At 33.8% G+C, this 24911-nt stretch overlaps 2 protein-coding genes across 4 annotated transcripts in view; one reads left to right on the forward strand and one right to left on the reverse strand.

Annotated features, from left to right (window-relative positions):
* The window catches only part of LOC118754595 (cytosolic carboxypeptidase Nna1), a 213519-nt gene extending 205318 nt beyond the window's left edge, over positions 1-8201 (reverse strand). The window contains exons 1-2 of the mRNA XM_036489486.1: positions 8186-8201; positions 7803-7981 (exon numbers count right to left, since the gene is read on the reverse strand). Of these exons, the coding sequence (XP_036345379.1) occupies positions 7803-7981; positions 8186-8201 (195 nt within the window). The remainder of the gene's footprint in view (positions 1-7802; positions 7982-8185) is intronic.
* Positions 1-24911, forward strand: part of LOC118734032 (glutamine-dependent NAD(+) synthetase) — a 400175-nt gene that overhangs the window by 205847 nt on the left and 169417 nt on the right. The window lies entirely within an intron of this gene.

The following is a 24911-nucleotide window of genomic DNA, read 5'->3' on the forward strand; positions in this document are numbered from 1 at the left end:
GCACGGCAGTGCGCGCGAGTGACGAAAGCAGCAACAGTAGCATGCTGAAATGACTCGCTTATATATACACGAGATTTGGAAGTTTTTATCCAGACGTCGAATCGACATGCTTGAAAAGGTCTTGCAGAGTGTGTCCAGAAAATATATTCAAGCTTCGTAAACGATTACCCGGATTCTTAAAAATTAGGCTAAAGTTTTGCGAAACAAAAAACGTTTTTTTGCTTTTGCCGGTTTAAGGGGGCATGTGGATACACCCAACATATTTAGTGTTATTCTATAGGCCAATACCTTTCAAACGATACCTTATATATTAAGTTCCGGCCACTAGTTCGAAAGATATAGAGGTAAATGTGTTTTGGTTCGTGTCTCGACTACAAGATGCTTTGGTATGTATGTGGCGTCTGTACGTACCATCATTTAATTTTTTTCAAACTTTCAGGAATTAAAGTACACAAAAAACTAAGAGGGTTTTGTTCCAGGATGTTTTGATTCGCATGCCTGTGTGGGCGTGGCTGCTGCCTGAAATTCGAAAAAAGGCAATTTTTTAAACTACCACTGAGGCCGCACTACTCAGTCCATGTCATTGATGTGGATATCAGTAGAAGGGTCTTCAAACAAGCTATCTATCGCTATCTTTTGTGTTTATAAAATATAAATACGCCATAACGTTATCGCCTGAAAACTAAAAATCGGGCTGCTGAAAATAGAGATTTCGGGCATTTTCTCAAAAACTGGTCAGTCGATTTTATTCTAAATTTCCACAAGTCTAGCGCAAAACCTTAGCTTTCATCTGGTATATAGCTTATATCTGGGAAAACTCTTGTTGTGGAGATATTGCTATTCAAATTGAAAAAATGTCGCTCCAAAAAGGGTCACATGGTTAAAAATTAACATATCCGTCTAATTTGGTTACTTTAAGATATAAAAATAACATACCCAGTTCCCCGAAAAAAATCGCCCATTCCCCGATTGCCACTTAAACCGAAATTCCCTGCAAATCGGGGAATTTCCCGCGAGTTGACAAGTTGAAGGATGCAGCTGTGCTAATCACTTCGTACATATCTTGGAAACCACAATTGGTGTGTATTTTAGAGTTTTTTTCAGTCACATGCCGAAATTGTAACATTCTTCCTCATTTTAATTGCAGGTATGTACACAGTATTTAACTATGCTACATGGGTTTATCACCCGCACTTAACCTACCTGGTATTTACCTATAGTTGTACATAAATATGTATGTATGAATGCATTTAGTTCACCCAGTGTGCCGCTACTACTTACATACATATGTATAAATTGCCACTGAGCAAAACTACTTGAAAAAAAATCATTAGTTTAAAAGCACGAGTGCAACACCGTACATGTGATAGAAGTAAAACTTCTTAAAAAAAGCACATGTGTGCGCTCACACCCAGTAGAAATCTTAACAACAATTAAACTACGAGGCAATCAGACGAATACAGTTGTTTATTGTATCCAAAGATGGTACCAAGTTGATAAGTTTTTATCATTTCTCATATTTTTTTAATTTTTAATTTTTTCGAATACATATCATCTTTGATATCATCATATCCTTGATCATCCTTTTTCGCTTTATTCCGTATTCGAAAAACTATGTGTTTCAATGGACACATCGATTTAGATTAGCAATTTATTTGAGAAAAATAAAACATTTAGTTTATTGTTTGTATTTTCCTCGATTTTAAATTTGCTACCCCAAAATAATTGATATCAAATAAAACACCTCTTTGAGGTAAAATTTTTGAGTGACGAAAACTGAACTAGAAACAAAAAATTTATGATATCAGTTTCGTGATGAAAATTATACGCATTTTTTAACTGCCTTTCAAACGTACGGAAAATCTTTTTTTATTTATTCGGAACGTTGCGAATTTCCGTTTACTGCTAGAAACACAATTAAAAAAAACAGAACTTTTGCAACGATTCGTATGAATAAAAAGGATTTTCCCTACGTTTGAAAGGCAGTTAAAAAATGCGTATAATTTTCATCACGAAACTGATATCATAAATTGTTTGTTTCTAGTTCAGTTTTCGTCACTCGAAAATTTTGGTGACAGGTAATAAAGTCAATGGAAATAAGGTCAATTGACTTTATTTCCCACTCTGGTGCGAAATAATGTCAATTGACATTATTACCTTTTCAAAAGCGAAATAAAGTCAACAAAAATTTGGAAATAAAGTCATTGACGCTATTTCTTCATTCAAATGGAAATAGCGTCAACAATGCTTAAAGTATGTCGATTCATAGAAAAAAATGTTGTTCTTACAATAAACATTGCCCCGTAAGTGTTGTTTTTTAATAGATGAAAAAGGCTTTTGCCAAATCCTCAGTGTTGTGATATTAATCCACACACAATCATGAACTACCACCAATTGATTCTATTAAAAAAAATTTTAATTACGAATATGTAAAAACACGATGCGAAAAACTAAACGCCTGCGCACAGCTGGAATACGACAAATATTTGAAAAAAGAGTGGAGAAATGATCCATAACTTGCAAAACATTTTTCGTTTCTACAAAAATAAAGCGAACACTATTAAATTGAAGAAACAGTCCATGTCCAAAAACCCCGGAGGAGCACTGAAGGAATTCTGTATTTTAAATTAGCATATTTTGAACGAATTCGGAATGTCTAAGGTGGAAAAGAACCCAATCTTTCTATAAGGAAACAATTATAGAAAAATAATTTTCTTACACTGTATTCATGTCTCCGCCAGCAGTAATTTAAAAGCAGCTAAGGAGAACGACGACACTATTTATTAGATGGCACATTCAACGAGCCAATGTGCCAAAATGCGGGTATAAACAATTTTCACACACTTTTGAAACACAAATTATATGCTTTTTTACTGCAGACAAGTTGTTGCCTCAAAACACAACAGAAATCTTCCAATCAGGGCTGCCAACTCTCCTTAGTTATGAGGTGCCATATTGAGGATAAAAAAAGTGCCAAATAGAAAAATAAAAGTGCCAAAAAAGGTGTATTTCCTTTTAATCATTCACATTTTGCAATAAAATAAAGCCACATTTTCAAAACAAAAGTGCAATGATAAAATAAGATAAACCAGTTGAATAGCCCTTATAAATTAGAAAATTTTAGTTGAGAAAAAGAAGTGCACGTAAAGGATTTCACAAAAATGTATTGAAATGTTATTTTTTTTACAAAAGTGCCCTTTTGGCAATTTGTGCCAAATTGAAAAATTAAGTGCCATTTGAAGTAAAATAGGAACAAATGGCATGGTTTGAGCCAAGTTGGCATCCCTGCTTCCAATTACTTACAAATATAAAAATGTGAAATATCGAGGGCTTGAATTCATTAATACCCTCTATCTGCAATTTGCACAAAAACTAATTTGTGATTTTAGAAACCATCTGGGACTTATTACCTGTCGTTATATAAGGTAGCATTAATATCACTGATGACAGTTAAAGCTTAGGTGGATTTTTATATCAGAGTCTCATCTTTGTGAAAAGTGTGCAGATAGGGGGTATTATAAGCCCTCGATGTTTAAAATATATAAAAATTTTATTTCAACGTATACAAAAAATAAATCTACCTGCGTTACAGCACGTCGGGAGACGCACCAGGGTGGGAAATAAAGTCAATTGACCTTATTTCCGTTGATCTTATTACCTGTCACCAAAATTTTACCTCAAAGAGGTGTTTTATTTGATATATATAATACGTGAAGGCATTTTTTGTGCAGCATAAAAGATCTGCACCGTTCGCTCGATTTTCAAAAATGAGGGGTCAAATTAAAGCGCTTGGCCTGTAGATGTGCAATAAGGTTTCACTTTTTCGAAAAGAGTTGCCACCTGTTAATAATTAATTAATTACTAATCAATGCCATCAGACCCGCACCGTCCGTTCGATTTTCGAAAGTGAGGTACCAAATTAAAGGGCTTACGGTGTGGGTGTTCAAGAACGTTTTACTTTTTCGAAAAAAGTAGCCACTGTTAAGAAATTAAGCTCAAATTAATTAAAAAGTTAAATCAAGTATCGGTATATGGGTGTCATTCAAAAGAGGTTTAAGAAGGTAGCAGTTTGAAAATATTTTGAATAGGGTTGCCACCTATTTGAGAAGTCTAATTGAATTATTTTTTATATGAAATATTAACGATGGATGTCAAATGAAAGAGCTTCAAGAAATACTTAGTTTGACAATTTAGAACATTTTTGATATGTTTGAGGGTTGCCCCAGTTCAAAGGGCTAAACTAAAATTATTTAATGAGTTAAATGAATACTAAACGATGGTTATTAATGGAAATGGGTTTAAAATCCTTTATTTAAGAACAATATTTAGGTGGATTGCCACGTGTTTAAAAATTAAATTTCCACTTAATACATCAGTTACATGAAATATTTATAACAATGTCAGACAAAAAATATTTAAGGAAATTTTAGTTCGAAAATAATTTTTAAGAGGGTTGCCGCCTGTTTTTAAAGTTGTATTTCGTTAAATTATACATAGGTTACATGAAATTTTAAAATATGGTTACCAAAAGAACGGGTGTTAAGAAATCTTGAAATTGAACATTTGGTTTTTTTTGTTGAAAATATTAAGCTCAAATTATTTAATAAGTTAAATGGATTGTCAAAAGATGGGTATCAATCGAAATGGGTTTGAAAATAGTTTATTTCTAAACTTTATTTACGAGAGTTGCCATGTGCTTAAAAAACTAAATTCAACTTAATTACATAAATGAATTATCGAAATATTAGTGTCAAACGAAAGAGTTTTATAATATTTTTAATTAGAATTGCCATCTATTTTTTTTTTTAAGTTCATCACATCTGCGGGGGTGAGACTTAAAATTTCATTTTAAGGGCCACCCTAATGTACATACATACATATGATTATGTGTGTTAATCCGGCACTGGTTATTTCACATTGAAAAATGTTACTACTACTGCAAGATATTACAATACTTCAGACGTCTTCTGAATCCCCCAAGTGAAACAAAATTAGTGCATATGAAATGTAACTCATCCTTACTAATTGCCTTACTCACTCAAACTCAAAAATGTTTGCTTTCTAAAACTTTTAGTGCAAAGTAGCTTCTATTATTTACACTTTCACTTACAGAATATGAAACCCCACAAATAAATGTGTAAGAATTTATTTCACATTGTTAGTGGTAGAAAAAGTTAAAATAAACATTATACATACAGCGCATATACGGTTATAATCCTTCTTTTGCGAGCTCACTTTTGTAAATAGGAATAAGAAAATGCTAATGCGGAAATTTCGCGCGATTAAATATTTACTTTGGCATGTGTAATACTTATACTTTTAGTTGCAACTAAATATATTTTCCGCTCACACGCGAACTTCACAAGATTTTACACATATGAAACATGCTACAATGCGCAACTCTGCATCATTAGCTCGCAAATCTCAGTTTTTGATTTCATCTAAACTTGCAAATGCTTCTTAAAGCGAAAACCTTGTAAATTTACAGCCAAAATTTGTATACTAATTGCGTAGACCTAAACGACGAATTCAGTGCGTAAAAATGAAAATGAAAAATTAAATGGCCGTCTGCATTGACCACCATATTGACACCAGGAAAACCTGGACGTGTGTCAGCCCCATGCTTGCATCACTGAGTAGTCACGTCTATGTTACTCTGCTGCGTTTTAGGGCATAGCAATATCGTAGATAACGAAATAGCCTATGAGATGCTGGGCACGGCTCGAAAATGCTGATCGGTGGGGCGGGTAACCCTCTATAACCATCGATTTATGATTTGCAGCTGTAACAAATGACCCACGCATGGTCCAACCAAGACAATTGTAAAGTTTCAAAGCTTTTGCGGCCGATGCTTAACAAGAAACGAACTGAGAAGCTTTTCGTGTAAAAAAAATTGGAAAAGGAACGATTTACGATTTCCTATGTTAAAGTTCAGTTCTCCAGACACTAGTTAGCTTGGAAGAGATAACGGAAGTGAAAGTATCGAACTTCCTCAATTTTATCAGGAAAAATAAGGCCGTAATTTAATTTGCTTCCACAAAGTGATTTTTTAATAGTACACACTTTTAGACATTTCAATTTAACTCCAATGTTACTCTATATTTGAAAACCCTCTTACAAAAATTGAGATTTGGCTTTTCCGCCGCGCCCATTTTTAATCAATAAGCAAGTATGAATGAGAAAGGAAAGGAATCACATATTTCTTATAATCAAGTAAATATATACATAGGTATGTATGTATTAGCAATAAAATGACCACCATTACATCTAGCATAAGTTATAAAAATCGCATTAATATCAATTAAATTCATTCTTTTATTTCTGTCCCAAAAGCGCTAAACACATAAAATTTTATTCGCAATTTTTGGAGTTACAGTGGCCTCTTGCATACATATGCAGGCGTGCATTTATTTCCTTTTGATAGGCAAGCGTTTTATTAGAAAGAAGTAGATCCATCCATTATTACAGCCGCGCCTTTAACCATTTTGCACCGCCTCTTAACCACAAAGCTAAATTTAAAATACTGGCAGCGACCTACTTCACTGATATCCGTTTAAGCGTATGTAGTAAACATGTATGTATGCACGTATCCGAGTCTGTACGCCAAGGATACGCTGGTGAAGTTGAACAAATAAAAATCACCATCAAAGCACATTGAGTGTTGGAGATCATCAATCATTCTGCGCACGCATGACGGCCAACATGCCAACAAGCAAACCCAGCAAGGCTATCCTCACGTGCTGCCCTCTCTCTAGTGGATGTGCGGGTGGTCTGAGCGGGTTGTGCTTCTAACGCTTCTTTTCACAGCATCCCTCAACCACTTCGGAAAGCCCATATGCTTCGATTTATGTATGTGGGTTACATTAAAAAGTATACCACTCATCGTCGCCATTGTGGCAACTCAGCGACATAAACATCCGCAAACTAATTCAATTTTTGAGCAAACACCCACACAATCATGAACTAGACATAGACGCCTACGCCGAAAGCAAATATGTGCATACCCAAAGTAGATACCCGGTGTCGGCTAGAGTGTCGACCATTTGGTTATCATCGTACAGATACACTTTTACTTTTGCCCGCGTCAGATTGAAATTTATGAGCTTGTCGTTTTACAAGAACCCATATACACATAAAGGGAAAATAAACCCCGTAGGTAAAAACATTTCTGAAGGAAATATGTGTTTCTAATGAAATGAAAATTTCTTACATTTTTCGCTGAAATAAGATATGTATTGAATTAAGCTGGGATTATGCTCCCACCGAAGGACTTCGCGATAATTTCAAACTTAAGCTAAGAAAACTAGCAGTGTTTAATGTCTGCTGCCATGTTCAATAGCTTTATATTCCTAAACATACCTAAATTTTTCGCATAGGTCAAAGTTTTCCATGTAGGATATGCACGACTTCTGCATACATCAACAAATTCCCTTACCTACTTTCCTATCTGGCCATGGTAAAATACTCGTAGAAATGCGTTACGCATATTGATTTTTGTTTTGTATGATTTTTGACATGAATTCAATTTTCCACACTGCAGTACTTGAACTCACGTTTTTGTAGGTATGTATGTATGTACTCGTACATGGTTAGATAACAAAATATGCAGAAACAAATGGGACTTCCACTAACAATATTATATTGCCTTTTATGCCTTCAATATCCATTATTGATAAAAGCTTTTTTCATGAATATAAAGGTAGGTCCTTCTATCTTGACATAAATATACATGTATACATACATAGCGATTTCCTGCTGTATGCGATTATGCTTTTTCAATTTAAATGTAGACACCCACTCACCTGACATTCAACTGGCCATCTGGGGGCCTGCTGTGAGCAATCATGATCCTTGTCTTTTGGCAGGGCGAAGAGATCACGCGGTTCTTTTAGACGGGCAATTGGTCGTAAAGTTTTTTCATCAGTGTTCACCTCCAATTGATTGGTTTTCAGGCCTTTGGAGAGAAAGTTTCCTAGAAAGCCTAGAAAAGAGAGAAAAATTGACTATTAATGGGGTTCACCGATCTTAACAAAATTAGATGGCTAAAACAACATTCCAACAACAGTGTCTGTTAAAAATCGAGTACGTACCATCCGCTAAACCACATTGACTATAGTCTATTATCGTGAATCAATCGAAACCATCGCCACCTATCGTAGACGAAGAGCTCGAGTTGCTGCGATACTTTGACTCAACTCCATTCTGGATATTATAGCAGATTAAACAGTTCAGTTCAACGTCAATAAGCCATACCGACGACATTAAAAACCTCTTTCTGTGCCTACTCACATCAACTCATCTACAATGCAAACATATCGACCCCTAATTGCGATTTTATAGTAAGCGACAAATTATCCGAAACAAGGTTTTTGTTGAAAATAAGTTACAAATAGTAGTTACAACGTCCTAAAAAATCGCAGAATTGAAATATGTACCGTTACGGAAAAATAGCAAAATGAATTTTATCGTTTGCTTTGTTTACACTTTTCCGGTCCTACAATCAAGATTACGTAAGCGACAATGCGTGTACAGAACTTTATTGTAAATAGCAGTTTGAACTGTAGTTTTAGCCAAAGTTCCATCAACACTTGCTACAACATAATCCTTCAAAATCAGCTTCTTTCACTCATCAAAATTATGTGCAATCTACCATTATGCAATTGCAGCTGCAATCACTAAGTGCATCGTGGCTCGCCTGGTGGGTCTTTTTTGAAACTCTTACTTTGCCAATGGGTTATAAGATTTAGAAGCATATCAGAAATATGAAAAACAGACACCTAACGGGGCTTATATTCCTCTTGTATGCATCTTTTGCACTTCAGCCTTCTCTTTATAAAATTGCAGTCTTTGTATTTAATCTCTAGATTAAAAGTTTTCGCTTAGCAATTTCTTTTCACAATAACTAGGTTTGAAGCACATGACGAGTCGAAAAATATAACAACTTATTTCGAAATTTGGCAAAAATCTCCTTAATATGAAGATTTTGGCGCTGAATCTATTCTGGTCAAGGATAAAGTTTTACTTTTTCTCATTCTTTAAAAAAAAAAACGTGAAAAAATTCAAAATAGTAGCGCCAATGTGTGTTATAACAACACTTTAACACTGCATCTACGAAGAAAGTTTAAAGTATGTTGAGCTTGTATGGTTTGAAAAAATAAATTGTCCTATTAGAAAGCTAGAATTCATTAATATTATTGTCCATTTAAATCAAAAAAATATTTTCACTGTTAACGGAGAATTAAAAAAAAACCGCTCCTTTAAAATATACCTTTTGTCGCTTACGATAAATTCGTAATTAGGGGTCGGTATATGTATGCCCACATGTAATTCAATCGTCTGACGTTTATGCCAACTGTAAACCAGCATAAAAAACGAACATAATACCTAATCTCCAAATAAGGTCAAAGCACGTATTACAGATAACTTCATTATTTTTGTAATTCAGCCATTTGATATGGCCTTGAAAAACCTGAATACAAACCGTATGAAAAGAAAGCAACAAAAATGCCAATTAAAAACACAGTAATGTATTTGGGTAACCCCATTTAAGATAAAAAAAACGCTGTTCAGATCCAGTTTTTCTAGTGAATGCCATTGTGAACTTTTCTGTCGCCAAATTGTGAAAGATATCTGGCTGCAAGGATATGTTACATACTTATATTTATGCATATCTATACATTAGACTGCATCAGTCTCCATACAACAAAAAAAAAAAAAAAAATCGGTACTGTTTTTCCATTGGAATTATAAAATCTATTATATTCTAGGGCATGCACCGTCATATTTCGTGGAAAAGATGAGCTTAACCAACTTGGAAGAACCTCCAAAAATTTAGTTTTTTATGAATAACAATAAAGATATTTTGAAAAAAAATCACCTCAGATGACAAAACAGTTTAGGCTTAAAAATATGCATACAACTATTTAAAAATTTTTTGAATTTGCTGTTTTTGATTTTTTTCCAAAGATTGGTTTAAGAACAACTTCAGTAACTCAGCCAAAACTATAACGACATATGAGGTATCATTGGAAAGGTATTTTCTCACACTTTTTATTTCTTTGCAAATAAACTCATTCAAAGTGTGAAAGTTGAATTAAGATGTGCTGAAATAAAGGAAAAAATTGGGGCGTGAATGAATTTTTTGCAAAGGAATAAAAAGGGTGAGAATATACTTTTCCACTGATACCTCATAAGTCTAAATCGGTGTAGTTTTGGCCCAGTTATTCAAGTTTTTCTTAAACCAATCTTTGAAAAATGCAAAAAAACAGCATCCCGTTGAAAATTGTTTTCATATTTTTATGCAGATTTTTTTAAGCTTAAACTACTTTTTCTGAGCTGAATTTTTCTAAAAATCCTTTAAGAAACAATTTTTTATTTATATTATATTTATTTTTCTGAAATATTTTGGTGGAAGTCTTCAAATATAATACATTTTTGAATCCCGGCGGAAAGCCCGAAACTTTTTTGTGATGCAGTCTAATATACATACAGTCACGCACAGAAATATTCGTAATTTAGTTTTTTCATTTAAAATATAGCTCATTCTATACCAAAGACTCTATAAATCATTCTTGAAACTGTGTACAAAATTCATAAAAATGAATCAAACTTAAAAACATTTTCATCAAAATTAAAAATTTTTTATTCAGAATTTTTAGAAAAATTTTCAGTATGCAGTTTTGTAGCCCGTTCAATTTTGGTATCATAAGGTGCAAGCTTCAAGTAGCTAAAAATTACCGTTGATTGTTTTGAATTTTTTTTTCGAGGTTGTTGCGCATTTGTTTCCATATAAGGCATGAGCAAAATTTATATGGAAGAAAATGCCGCAACACGTTTTGAATATTGTGAAAAAACTAATCTACGAATACTTCTGTGACTGTACATTAGGGTGGTCCAAAAATGCATATGAAAAAGTAAAGTCGAAATTTTTATGCTCTCACCCCCTAGGATTGTTCTATACCGAAAAAATATACCCTTATTTTTTTATTTTGAAATCAAAAAACATTTAGAGGTCGCTCAAAGCGCTCAAAGTTTTCCATGTATTTTTATATGGGGAAAAAACAACTTTTCGTAGAAATGGTATAGAATTCAATATTTTTCTATCGAAAAACTTTGCTCCTCTGCAGGAGATTCTCAGTAATAATACCCAGCTTAAGCATTCTTTCATCGCAACTATAATTTATAGGCTCACCAAAAACCCACAAAAATCCCGAAAAATGCAAAGGGAGAACCAATAAAAAATCGTTAATATTAAAAAATTGTTAAATAATCACTTAAGTATTGTTGCTGAAAGTCTCCTGAAGAGAACCAGAGCTTTGCGATCGAAAAATATTAATTTTCCACAATTGTATGCCATTTCTACGATAAGTAGTTTTTTCCCATATAAAAATACATGGAAAATTTTGATCGCTTTGAGCGACCTCTAAATATTTTTTAATTTCAAAATAAAAAAAATAGGGGTATACTTTTTTCGATATAGAACAATCCTAGGGGGTGAGAGCACTACAGTTCCGACTTTACCGTTTTTGGACCACCCTACTGTACATACTACTTATTCACAAATATACGCACATCTGACTGGGAAAATTAAAACCTTCAAAAACACTCATCATGTGCTAATTTATAGTAGAATTGTTTGACTTTACATATTTTGAAGGAAACGATGGATTCTATTGCATTTGCAATTATAACAGCGGAGTAAGAGCGCGCTATGAAAATGAATTCACAAAGATATGCGAAGCTGTCAGGTATAGTAACGATGGACGCATCTATGTCAGCTTCTGGTTGAATTGTAGAACCACATGCCATAACTCCTCCTATGCCTGAAGAACTGGTTCCCAATCCAGTTAATGTGAAAACATGCACTTTGTTAAGTCCACCACCTGTTCTGCCTTCGGCCACGCTTAGGGATTATAACCCGTACTAAGTATAATTCTCCTTTCTGTGTTGCTGGAGAAGAGGGGCTTCCGCATGTCAGAGGCATACAAAATTCCTTGTGCATGTAACTCCGGCTACGCATCACCAGTATTTTTGCGTAGAACCCACATCGAAATTTACAAAAAGTGCATAGTGAAAACGCAATTTATTAATAAACTAGTCCTCGGAGATTGAAACCTGTGTTTTAAAAAGTTTAATCCTCTGACTACACGTGTACTATATTCAGGTTTTTAGATTCGGGTGATACGTTTGGACACAACAATAGAAAAGCATTGTACAAATAACTCAACCGGACCCAAGTTTCTCGATAAGGGACAACATTCTTTTTTGTTCGTTCATATAAAGCAGTGGATTAAAATATACGTATATGCTAAACCCAAACTTATCTGTTTAAAAGAACACCGCTATTATTTCCTCCAAACACACATCGGTTTACATACATATTTTATTTATGTCGCTTCCGATACAGAATTGCTTTCGTTCGTTTTTAGGGATGCCATTGCTACGATTTTCGAAAGTTCGAAAATACGATTCGGATTGCAGCATACTGTTTTTACGATTCGTAGCAAAATCCGAATACGAAAGAGTTGCAGAATACGGTTAAAAGTCTTTACTTTAGTTTTTGTAAGTGAGATTTTTCGGTTACTAAATATTTTTTCAGAATAGGCCTGTAAGTGTACTTTTAATTTTTTCAGTTTATCATGAGAAAAACTGGCATCTATTCAAACGCTAATAGAATACGCCTTCTAACGTGATTTTTTAACTTTTGGAGAAATATACATACATATTTCCGCCGCACATTTTAGTGGGAATATGGGATTCCGTAAACATATGAACCATTTAAACTTCTAACGATTTTTTTTTTCACTTTTGGAGTCGCATAATGTTGTTAATAAAAAGCCTAGATCGAAAATAATTTCGGTTCAAGCGACGAGGAACACATACACAACAAAAAAGCCAAGTGAAAGTCTATTCAGTGACAGAGTGCAAACAGAGTGACAGAGGATTGAGCCTTTTGGTGCTTCCACATACATACATAGTAGTCTGCGGTTTTGCTTGAATGGACCGTGGTGTTTTTTTGGCACTTCAGTATGTCGCAAATGCAAACAATTACTTTTAATATTTATAAACGAGCACACAAATCGAGGAGGCTGCATGCAATAGCACACCATCGTAGATATGTGCCTGTAACAAGACTCCAAAAAATACTACATGCAATAAGAGAAAAAAGAGAAAAAAAAGAAAAAAGAGATAAAAAATGTATGCGGCAGAAATAAAAAATTTAGTCGAGCGCATGAAATTATTTCTGCTTATGATGCTCCATAAAAGAGAACATAAATTGCTGAAAATAGGACACAAGCGAAAATGAAACAAGTGTTTCATAAATGAAGTTTTGTGTTAAATAAAATGGAAGAAGACAACAAGAGTTTACGTAGAGCTTCCCTACCTTATTCAATGCTATTTTAAGCGGTTGCTTGCTGTCAGTCGAAGTAAATTTTTGGGTGCTATGTGGCCAATACAATTTTCTTGTGGATAAGAGAAGACAAATTAAACTTAGATACGCTAAGATGAATTTAATAGCTTTTAAGAAAGCAATACAATTTTGGGTAAGTGTCTAATCGTTAATCTTAAAATTATTTCGTAGGAAATTGTGGTAAGGTAATTATTCGAAGGCATTACAAATTTCTTTAAAAGATGAAGTTCACTTTTAATTTAGTACATTATCCATTAAAAAGCGACTATCTGACATGTAACCTGAAAATTCTCACCACTCCACAATTCGATTACGCTTTTTGCAAAGCTCGTACTAAGCATTTTAAATGAGGTTTTTCATGTACAGTACACCAAAAATCTTAAAAATGTCTCACCAAAAAAAAGTTAATAACAAAAAAGACCCAAACCCTGATTCGACTTCTAGAAACTGAAGTAATTCACATACAGTTTAAACTTATAGTGAATAAAAACAAAAACAGTAAGTATAGCAGCACTTAATAAACAGTGAAACCGCAACGATTTGATTAGCCAACAGAGAGTACTTGTTATGCTGCAAGCAGCGGTGTTTTTATTTTTTGGCTTTTTAAAAGTGGTCAACGGCACTGGGGCTGCTTACCGATGATGTTTTTGCAGGCGATTAGTGTTGTTACTGCTATGTAGTAAACCGATTTGAAAGCACGTTACTTAGAACTTAAATACAACAGCGCTAATGGTAGAGACAGATGGATATGCAAGTGAAACTGCTGCTAACTAGTAACCCAAGAAAGGGCTGAAGGACTTGTTGACCAACTAAGCTGGCCAAGTACCCTGCTAAACTGGCCACAGATGGTGCCAATGAAGGCTGTGGATTTGTTGTTTTAGTCGCTAGTTGAAATGCTAGTGCAGATAATTTGTTTACTTTTATCAAGCTTCGCAACCATGTAAAAAATAAAAAATAACAAAAACATTTACAAATAGTACTTGCAAATATTTTGGTATGCGCTACTGCGCATAAGGTAGATTCAAAAGAGCCATGAGGCTACTAATCTTATCATGTCATCTAGTTAGCGTTAGGCATTCGCCATGCCAATTAATATTATAATTATATTGAATTCATTCATTGAATTAGTTTTAAAATTAAATTACGTTACTCCCTACTTGAATTAAAATGTGGATGTCTGGCGTTGATGGATGGGCGAACAGAAGAAGGTCTGAGGTTTATACATACATACACACATGGCTCTCTATGTTCTCTTCAGATCCGTATGTTCTATTTAAATTTAAAGAAATAAAAAAATTTAAAAAGTTAAGTTATTGGTTTAATTTATGTCGCTATCAATAAATTTTTGCAATAATCTTATTAACTGTTCTGTTAAATTACGGAGTTCTTACGATTTTTTGCGGATTACATATTGAAAACAAGGTTGGTCTACTTTTTTCTAAAAGTTTAACCCATCAACTCGAACCAGAACGGGCCTTTTTGACCCACTGTTTAAAAAAATGCCTTATAGATGGTTAAAACTTCACTTAAAGTATTAAGCCCCAAATTTTTCTAAGAAACCGAATGTAATGAAAAAGAATACTAATTATTACCAAAAAGGGGGAACTTTAACCCTGTGTAGAAAACATTGCGATGCGAGGGAGCAAAATCTTCCTGGGGTTTGACCACCACTAAGGAATTCTAATGTAATTTTCACACAGCCAACCTAGTACTTGTATACGTATGTGGGACCCCAGAATAAAATAACTTACGAATGTAAAAATTAGCAAAAAAAATGTTTGCTTTTTATTGAAAGTCTGTTTAAAATATTTAAAAAAATACACAGGAAAATCAACTTGTCTTTGTTTTATCTCTAATAATTGAGGAGATATTCGCGTTAAAGTTTTTGATGTGTTATAACCTGTTGTTGTAGTATGTGTATAAAAAAGTAGTATTGTTGTAGTATTGAAAAGAATTGTCTACTGCAGAAAAAAATAGTTAGATGACCAGTATTCGACCCTAATTTAACTGTAATAAACGCGTGAGTTATGTGTTACGTTCTTTTTGGAAAAATAAAGGAGATCATATTACTTTTCAGTGGCCCAAATTATGCAAAAACAACTCCTTTAAAAATGTAATTTTCATTTCGTAAAATTGTGTTTTTATACTAGTACTATTTAGTTCCTTCAGGCAATGTATTTCAATGTACATACATCATGAAAATTTTTTACAAAATTCCTTAGACGCCGAACGCCGCCGCCGCCGCCGCGCCGATATTTTCGTAACTCGGCGGCGGCGCGTGAGGAATGACAAAAAACGGCAGCGTATATCTCTGCGTGGTTATTGTCCGATTTTACAAATTTTCTACCATTTGGTATGCTGTACCAAGGCCCAACAACTGTGCCAAGTTTGGAAAAAATTGGTGCAGCGGTTACCAAGATATACACATGTAATCATAAGTGGGCCTGGCTACGCCCATTTTCCAAAAATTTATAATATTCTTATTTTCCGTCTAAAATTTATTGTAAATATCAATTTTGAGTGAATAATCTTCAGTAGTTACTAAAATATCGCAGTTTACGTATTTCTGAAAATTACCGTTATATGGGAAGTTGGGCGTGGTTACAGTCCGATTTTGCCCATTTTCAATACAAACCTACCTTGGAGAAATGGAAACCTACATACCAATGTTTGTTGAGATATCTCAATTTTTGCTCGAGTTATCGTGTACACGGACGGACGGACAAACAGAAATGGCTTAATCGACTTCTCTATTCATTCTGAGCATTTATGTATACATACATATACATTTTTCGAATGGTATCTAATTATCTAAATATGCAACTACATAAAATGATGGCCGTTTTCGGTGATCTGCGAGGTGAGCAAAATAAATAAAAGCTTGTAAAATTAGGATAAGTGTAGAGCCAGTGAAGGTAAACCTAATACTTTCTTTGATAATTGATTATAGTTGAAAATTTTTAAGGCGGGTATTACTAATGTGCACGTATGTTGAATGCACCTATCGGAGCAGTTTCCTTATAAAATGTTAAAAATAATGCCGCTGATGCGCATTTTGGGGTAGGTAACTTAAATGTGCACTTAAGCATAAAGGCAGCAAAGCAAAATATACTGAATTTATACCCTTGTTCACAAGTGCGTCGAGTATAAAAAAGACCCCAACCCTGATGCGACTTCTAGAAACTGTAGTTACTCACATACAGTTTAAACTTATATTGAATAAAAACAAAAACAGTAAGTATAGCAGCACTTAATAAACAGTGAAACCGCAACGATTTCATTAGCCAACAGAGAGTACTTGTTATGCTGCAAGCAATGGTGTTTTTATTTTTTGGCTTTTTAAAAGTGGTCAACGGCACTGGGGCTGCTTACCGATGATGTTTTTGCAGGCGGTTAGTGTTGTTACTGCTTTGTAGTAAACCAATTTGAAAGCACGTTACTTAGAACTTAAATACAACAGCGCTATTGGTAGAGACAGACGGATATGCAAGTGAAACTGCTGCTAACTAGTAACCCAAGAAAGGGCTGAAGGACTTGTTGACCAACTAAGCTGGCCAAATACCCTGCTAAACTGGCCACAGATGGTGCCAATGAATGCTGTGGATTTGTTGTTTTAGTCGCTAGTTGAAATGCTAGTGCAGATAATTTGTTTACTTATATCAAGCTTCGCAACCATGTAAAAAATAAAAAATAACAAAAACATTTACATATATTTGGTACTTGCAAATATTTTGGTATACGACGTGAAGATACACTTTCTGAAGCATAGTACAGCTCTCAAAAAAAAAACATATAATAAAATTATATAGAAAAGATAAAGAAATGTTCTTCTATAATTTTTTTCAGTTAGTAGCTCTCAAGAACCAAGTCGCGGTAAAAGCTGCTAACTCCACTTTTTGGTGAAAATAATTTTTTGATACTGTCGGAAAGGGGGAAAATATCTTTGCATGGTATTGAAAGCAAATGTTTTTTTTTTAATATTTAAAGTTTGGGCAAGCACATTTCCCACGCTATAGATTGACGGTTACCACAGATGCATAGCTGATTATGGGTCTTATCTAGAGATGCAAAAAATAAAATAATCGATGAATTAATCGTATGATTAACCACAAGCAAAAAAAAAATGTATTGCAATTATTTAGAAATAATCCATTAATCGAATTTGTAAAGGCACTTTTTCGCAGTGAGTATTCACAAAAACACTTTTCCATAAAAAATGTCTAATTCTCTTGTCAATTAGCCTTAGTTATTTATTATTTACCAAGTTTGCAAAAACAAGAACATTGGTTGATAAGCGTTTTGTTGTTAAGCGGTTACGTATCTCGGTGGCTATAGCACCAGCATTTGAAAAAAGGCGCACACCAGGCACCGAGTTACCAACTAAATGACAATATTTTTTCGAAAGTCTGTAAAGGGTAAACAGTTTCAATTTCCTCCCTAGCGTCGATGATATGCCGGTTTAGTTCTAGGACTTGACAATTTGAATAAAAACTCGTTTCATCTTGTGGGTGACCCAAATCATCTTTTCGCCTTCGTTGTGTACAAGAGATTTATGAGGGGCCCAAAGACGTTTCCATAAGATCATCAGCGCTCATTATTTCATTTCTCATGAACTTCTATGATACAATGCTAACGGATCTTCGAAATGAGCCTCAGGTCATGTAAATTTTATGGAGCTAGCAAAAAAAGAATGTTCTATGGATGGATTTTAGATAACTACAGATTTCATATATCTTGAAAATATTTTTACGATTATTTTACAATAAATCAATTAATGAAACACAAAACTACGACACAATTAAATCGTAAATTGACAAAACTAATCGATTAATTTAATCAAATGATTAATCGCTGCCACCCCTAGTTTTCTTCTGGATGATAGACCTCACGTGTTACCAAAGACCTGTTTACATTGCCACAATGCTGTTAAACGCTTTGGAGGTATTTTGTTCAACGTGAAACTTCTTAAAAGGTTTACTATTCAAGATTACACCTAAATACTTTGCTTCGGAAGAAATTTTAATAGTGACTCATTTAAAGGCAGGGGACAGGGCCGTCCAACCCTCTCCTTCTAGTGAAGAGCACAACACTAATTTTGGGTGGGTTAGCAGACAGCCCACTCTCACTACACCAAGTGTCAGTCATATTCAGTGTTATTCAGAGAAGGCTCTCTAATTAGAAATTAGAGCATAAATTCCACTCCATGAATTAGAGCCGAGTTGCACAAGCTATCGAAGGTGGCATTGTGAAAAGCACCCTCAACGATTAATTTCTCAGTGATGGTATTGCTAGTTCTGGCAGCCAGGTTTTGCTTAGCCGTATCACAAAATTTCCCAACCTGATAGTCACGTTGATGCAAAGATAGATAATGCAGAATTCAACCAATCACTCCTGACATTTCAACAGGAAGGACATGCTAATTAGCCTGAGGCTTTAGTGTTAGCATAGTCGTCCCTGCAAATTTTAGGGAAAAAGACGACGTCTACTAGTCTCCATTATTAATCTTAATTTCTTATATTTTCTAATGAAACAATTGCAACAGATGTTCATTAAATATATGTTAAATTTGCTAACTCCAATTGATTTATTTTTAATTTGATTAATCTCGGAACGAATCTCCGTCATCCGTTGTCAAGTTTGATACGAAATACAGCTTGCTAACTCCGCTTCACCGCGGCTGCAACGAAACGCTCTTCAAGAACATTACTTCGAAAATTTCCAATACAAAATGTTAGAAGAGGGCACAAACTCACACGCCCACCGAAATGCACAGGAGCTCTTAAAAAAAAACACACCAGGTAAGGCCACCCACATATAAAATAATGGTATTTACTCAGGTATTTACCCGGTCTGTTCTGTTAGGGATGAAAGCGACCTTATTTCAGAGTTTCAAGGTATTCTAATTCAGTTTCCCAAAAAGTGGAAAATGTATACGAAATTATAATGACATGTTGCTATTTAACTTTGCTTCGACATGCACAAACGCGCCTCTGCGATTGTTTCCTTAATTTGAATTCCGTTGATTTGGTGACACAGCTTTTTTCTGCCATCGATAGGGCTTTTGAAAGATCTTTAAATGCAGCTTATAAAGAAAAGATTTTATTGAAAAAAATCCTTCCTCAAAGCTTTTTTTTCGAAGGGTGCTATATTTTGCTGATTGGGGATATGTAATGATAATGGAATAAATAATATGCTGGTGTTGCTAATAGAGCCCGATCAAACGTTCGGCTTCTATTAATCGGAAATAAGATTCACGTAAATATTGTACTTATATAGTTTTCTTAGTCGAGTACGGTATAATCGACTTTGTTAGCTATTACTTTTCAGCACGTAAGTAAATGTAGGCTATTTTTGGAAAACAATGTATGTACATAAATATGTAGGTATGAATACCTTCCAAGTTATAACTTAGATTAAAATAGACAAAAATGTCAAACCAATTTTTTGTTGCATATGTCCTGCGAGTTTATTTTAAACATTAACTGCTGAAAATATAAAATTAATAGAAACAACAAAAATTGTAACTCCCATTTAAATTGTCGGCATCTCGCAAAGTAAATTAGGCTGCGCATAGTGGTACAGTGCCATACATTTTTTTGAAACAACTATAAGGAATCGGTGTAGAAGCTGAATTTTCCATATGTAAACTTTATGGACATAAATCAAGAAAAAAAACAACGAACAATTGGCGTGACCGATTTATTTTAAAGTGTACCTCCAATATAAACCTAGCCTCAAAAACGCCTTAAAAATGTCATAAAAGGTGCACCGATGAATATATGATTCCGAAATTTCGTCCATATGTTGGTAATAACGTTATATATGAACTCCAAAAAAATTGACGTAATCAATTTATTTTCCCAAAGAATTGACGTAACCAATTATTTCCCATACAAACCTAACCTCAAAAATGCCTTAAAATGCCCTAAAAAGCACATGAATGAATATTTGACTCCAAAATTTTGTCCTTATATTTTTAATAACTCTCAAAAGTTGGGCGTAGTCGGTTTATTTTAAAGCATACCTAATACTAACCTAACCTCAAAAACGCCTTAAAAAGCAACCGACGCACATAGGGGTATTTAGCCGATTTATGCGGCCAAAATTATTTTTATGAATATTTCACTTCGAAATGTTTAGAAAAGACGTGTTTTGACATATAGAATTGAAAATGTTTAAAATCAAGTAAATATAAGGTAATACATTAACAGAGTTGCCACCTGTTAAAAATTTTCCTCAATTAGTTAAATGAATTGCTGCAATATGGGTATCAATAGAAATGGGTTTGAAAAGGCTTTATCTCTGAGGAACCTTCCAGGGTTTAAAAAATCCAATTTAACTTTAATTAAAGGAATTAAATAATTCAAACATGTATCACAGTATAGGTAAGAAATGGGTGTATTCGAGTTGCAATTAATGCGGCAGTGTTACTCTTTTATGAAAGAGTATCACGTTCTACGCGAAAATTTGGGCGAACAAAATTTTGACAATCAGTTACTCATCATTGGCAAATCAAAAGCAACCTACAAATTTTTACTGCGCAATTTCTGCAACACTTTAAAAAAGTTTAAGTTGAGCATCAGCACATGTCATCAGGAAAGCAACAAGTCTGCAATATTACGGTAATTATTACGTACCTCGAACGCACCCAATGTAATAAAACTACATTTTAGTAATAATAACAGTCTTATTTATTGTTAAGAGAATTTTGTAAGTATTAACTTGGAGTAAATTAGCGTCCTCAATTACTGAAATATCGGAGTTTTCGTATTTTCAACGCATTTCTTTCCATACCAAGTGCACCGAGTTTGGTACAAATTGACAAATCGGTTACCGAGATATACATTTGTGGTCAAAAGTGCGCGGCGCCACGCCCATTACCCAAAAAATTATAATAATTTTATTTAATGCTAAGAGGTTATTACAAGAATCGATTTAGAGTGAATTAGCTTCAGTAGTTATTGATTTATCGCAGTTTTCCCGTTTCTGTAAATTACCGTTATATGCGAAGTGGGCGTGGTTATCGCCCGATTTCAAGAATTTTTAACAGTTATGTTAGATATAGCCTAAGCAAGGCTCATACCGGATACTGAGATACAGCATTTCATCATAAGTGGGCGGGGCCACACCCATTTTCTAAAAATTTAATAATAACCCTATTTTGTTCCAAAATTTTACTTTATATACTAATTTTTAACAATTTGGATACAATTTTTACTGAAATATCGTAGATTTATCTAAATTTAAACGCTTTTATACCCAAAACTATTTCTTTAATCATCACTTATGTAAAGCCAATGTAAAGGAAAACAAATGTTTATTCCGAAATATATAACATAATTGGGTTCGCCTTACATTCCCGCAGATTTCTGGCAACAGGACAGGAAAACATGAATTTTTGCTAATATCTCGAAAACTATTTATTTGTTAAATTAAATGGATTCATATTATATTTCAGCGGCCTCAAATTCATCTAAAAAGTTTAATTTTAGTGTTAAAATAGATCTAAAGTAGTGTTACTATATACTAGTTGCGTTTTTAGATTTTTCCTTAATACATTTTCTAAGTTAAGAAATACCACTTATCTGCCATTTTCTGCGGGCAATCTTTTCACACTATATTAGCCAAATTTCTAAGCTTTCAATTGAACAAAGAATAATAACGCGATCTCTCCCGGGGATACAACAAATTCCTTAATATTCACAAAGATTAACAAAAAAATACTCGTTGAAAACCGCTATTTTCCTTACATTTAAATTGAACTTTTGCTTAATAAAATGATTTTAAAAATTTTACCCTTAAATGCATTATTACCTTCTGTATGCGGATCCATCACTCCTTTTTAAGAATATAATGCAGAAATCAAAATATTAACTTAAAACCGTCACGATCTTTCTAGAGCGCGAAAATTTATTTATAAGCAGCGTTAGAATATTGTGTTTCCGGTCAACGGTGAGCGTTCGCTGTGCAAGTTAGAAAAGTGAGGGGGAATGGGAAATGTTATTTGGAATGTTCTCTATCGAAAGTGACTAATTTTTTAAATTTTCTCCAAAATTTTGTAAAATTGGTTTTGGCCGCCTAAATCGTTGAGATACCCCTATGTGCGACGAATATATCTCTCCGAAATGTTGGCCATATGTTAGTAATAATATTATAACTAAACATCCAAAAAATGGGAGCAATCGGTTTATTTTCAAGCATACCACCCATGCAAACCTAACCTCAAAAACGTCTTAAAAATACCATAAATGCCATCATTACTATATTAGGTTACTTTAAAAGTCAGAAATTGAGCACATTTTTTTTCAAAATCAGAGGTTTTATCCATTAAAGTTGTCAAAGTTAGCATTTATAAAGTGCCATTTTTGTCTACTTATATATATCAGAGTATACAGTAATCCAGATAGCCAAAACAAAAAATGTAAATATGCTTATTTGACATTTTGTTTGAATGTATTGGTTGATATTTTTTCACAGTTGTCGTTTTCGTTAACCCAAACGAAATCCAATTTAAATATTTTCTTATAGTGAAAAATATTTTCAAGTCACATAAAATAAAATAACGAGAAAAACAAAATTCCAAGCAAATCAAGCGTGAAGTGTAAGCGATTATAACCGGATGCAGTTCCTACGTAAGTCAAACCGTGTTCCGAACACAACTTTGAGTGAGTAATGGTGGGGTTACTTTTTAAAATGGTCCCATCGATTAGGCGGTAAAACAAGTATTACTTAGCTTAAGGTAGAACTCTCTAATTTTCAAATGCGCGAAATTTTTATGTATTTGTTCAGCCGCTTATTCACATTTGAAAGAGGATAATGCATGAATTAAGGCAAGTAAAGATGGTTTATGCAGATAAGCAAGCGCGTTTGTTAACCGTATAAAATTTATGTACATATATACACATATGCATACATATATACCAAAATATTCAGAATGACGAGATGAACTAGTTCAGCCCTCTCTGTTTGTAAACACGCTAACTCGAACAAAATTTAGATATTTTAACGAAAGTCGGTGTCGAAGTTGCCTTTGGTATAAGTTAGGTTAGTGTTAAACTTTGGCGAAATCTGCCAATAACTACGCCCACTTCCCACGTAGTAATCAAAAATATTTTTGTTTTATTAGGATTTTTTTACGAATTTTGCTGTTCAAATTTACATGTCAAATATATCAACAAACATTTGTGGGTACTTTTGCATCAGTCGCTATGGGTTAATGACAAATAAATCCTATACATTCACAATATTTCATGTATTAATTTTCAAATAAGCATATTGTCAATGGCTGGTTTACTGTATACTGTGATATATATTTATTAAAATATTTGGTCGATTGCCCTGCTTTTTTCTCTACTTTGTGTAGTGCTATATTTTCATATGAACCTACAACAAAAACAGTAGAAATAAGAGTTATAAGAAAAACACATTGCTTAAGTGAACGAAAATCTCAATCAGTTTTAGTTGACTTTTGTTGCTTTTATCCTGTATAAAACTGCCAATTTCATACAAAGTTAAAATAGATTTTTCCTATGTAAATATCACATAGATGTGCTAAACCACTCAAATATAAAAATTGAATATTCAAAAAATTTTATATTATTTTCCGCCAAAACACCGCTGTGCTGCTTCGCGAAAATAGGTTCGCAACTACCCCGCCTAGTGTAAAAAGCTTACTTTGAGAGGATTTTAAAGTCATACAAATTTTCGAGCCTTAAAACAGCAAAAATCTAGTTTTCTTCAAAAGTATATTATTTATTACTGCATTTCAAAGTGCGTATATCGTTGAAAAGATAATTTTGAGTGTTGTATATTAGATGCTTTTACCCTGGAAAGCCTCCTTAATCTACTAAGTTCAAACAACCCAATTTCCACCTCATTAAATATAATTTTATTCTTCATAGAATTAAACATTGTAGTGAGCGATGTATGTTCTTCCTAGAAGCGGTAAAATAAATGAAAAAACATATGTTACAGTGACTAAATGGTGATATTGATAGATACAGATGTATGTAACTCATACACCATGACTTGCGAAAAACTTAGACAGACAGGCTAGAAGGCACTATCGAGTGCATGCCTTTTATCGTTGAGTTTTCAAATACGACTTTTGTAATAAATAATGCACTTAAATAAAATAACAAACGTCCACACCGATCCCGATTCCCGCTTGCCATGGCGTATGAGTTACCTATCAGCATCAAGTTCTTACTTCGGTTGAAAGACAAACTCCAAGCCACTGTAACTTTTCTGATAATTAATTTATTTCTGCGCTTCTAAGGAAAAAAATGCATCGCTTACTAAAGTGTGTAATTTTATGAAAAGTAAAGTTTGTGGCTGTTTTTAGGATACGCCAAGGAGGAAAATTTTAATGAGCCTAAAATCCTCTCAAAGTAAGCTATCAAACTAGGGAGGGTAATTGCAAAGTTTTTTCTATCGAATGGGAACCGACCCGTTCTAATGTACATACATATGTACACATCATTGCCTGTCTTTACGAGTA

This window comes from Rhagoletis pomonella, unplaced genomic scaffold, assembly GCF_013731165.1.
Source record: "Rhagoletis pomonella isolate Grant_MI unplaced genomic scaffold, Rhpom_1.0 Rhpom_scaffold_00002, whole genome shotgun sequence".
Classification (NCBI taxonomy): domain Eukaryota; kingdom Metazoa; phylum Arthropoda; class Insecta; order Diptera; family Tephritidae; genus Rhagoletis; species Rhagoletis pomonella.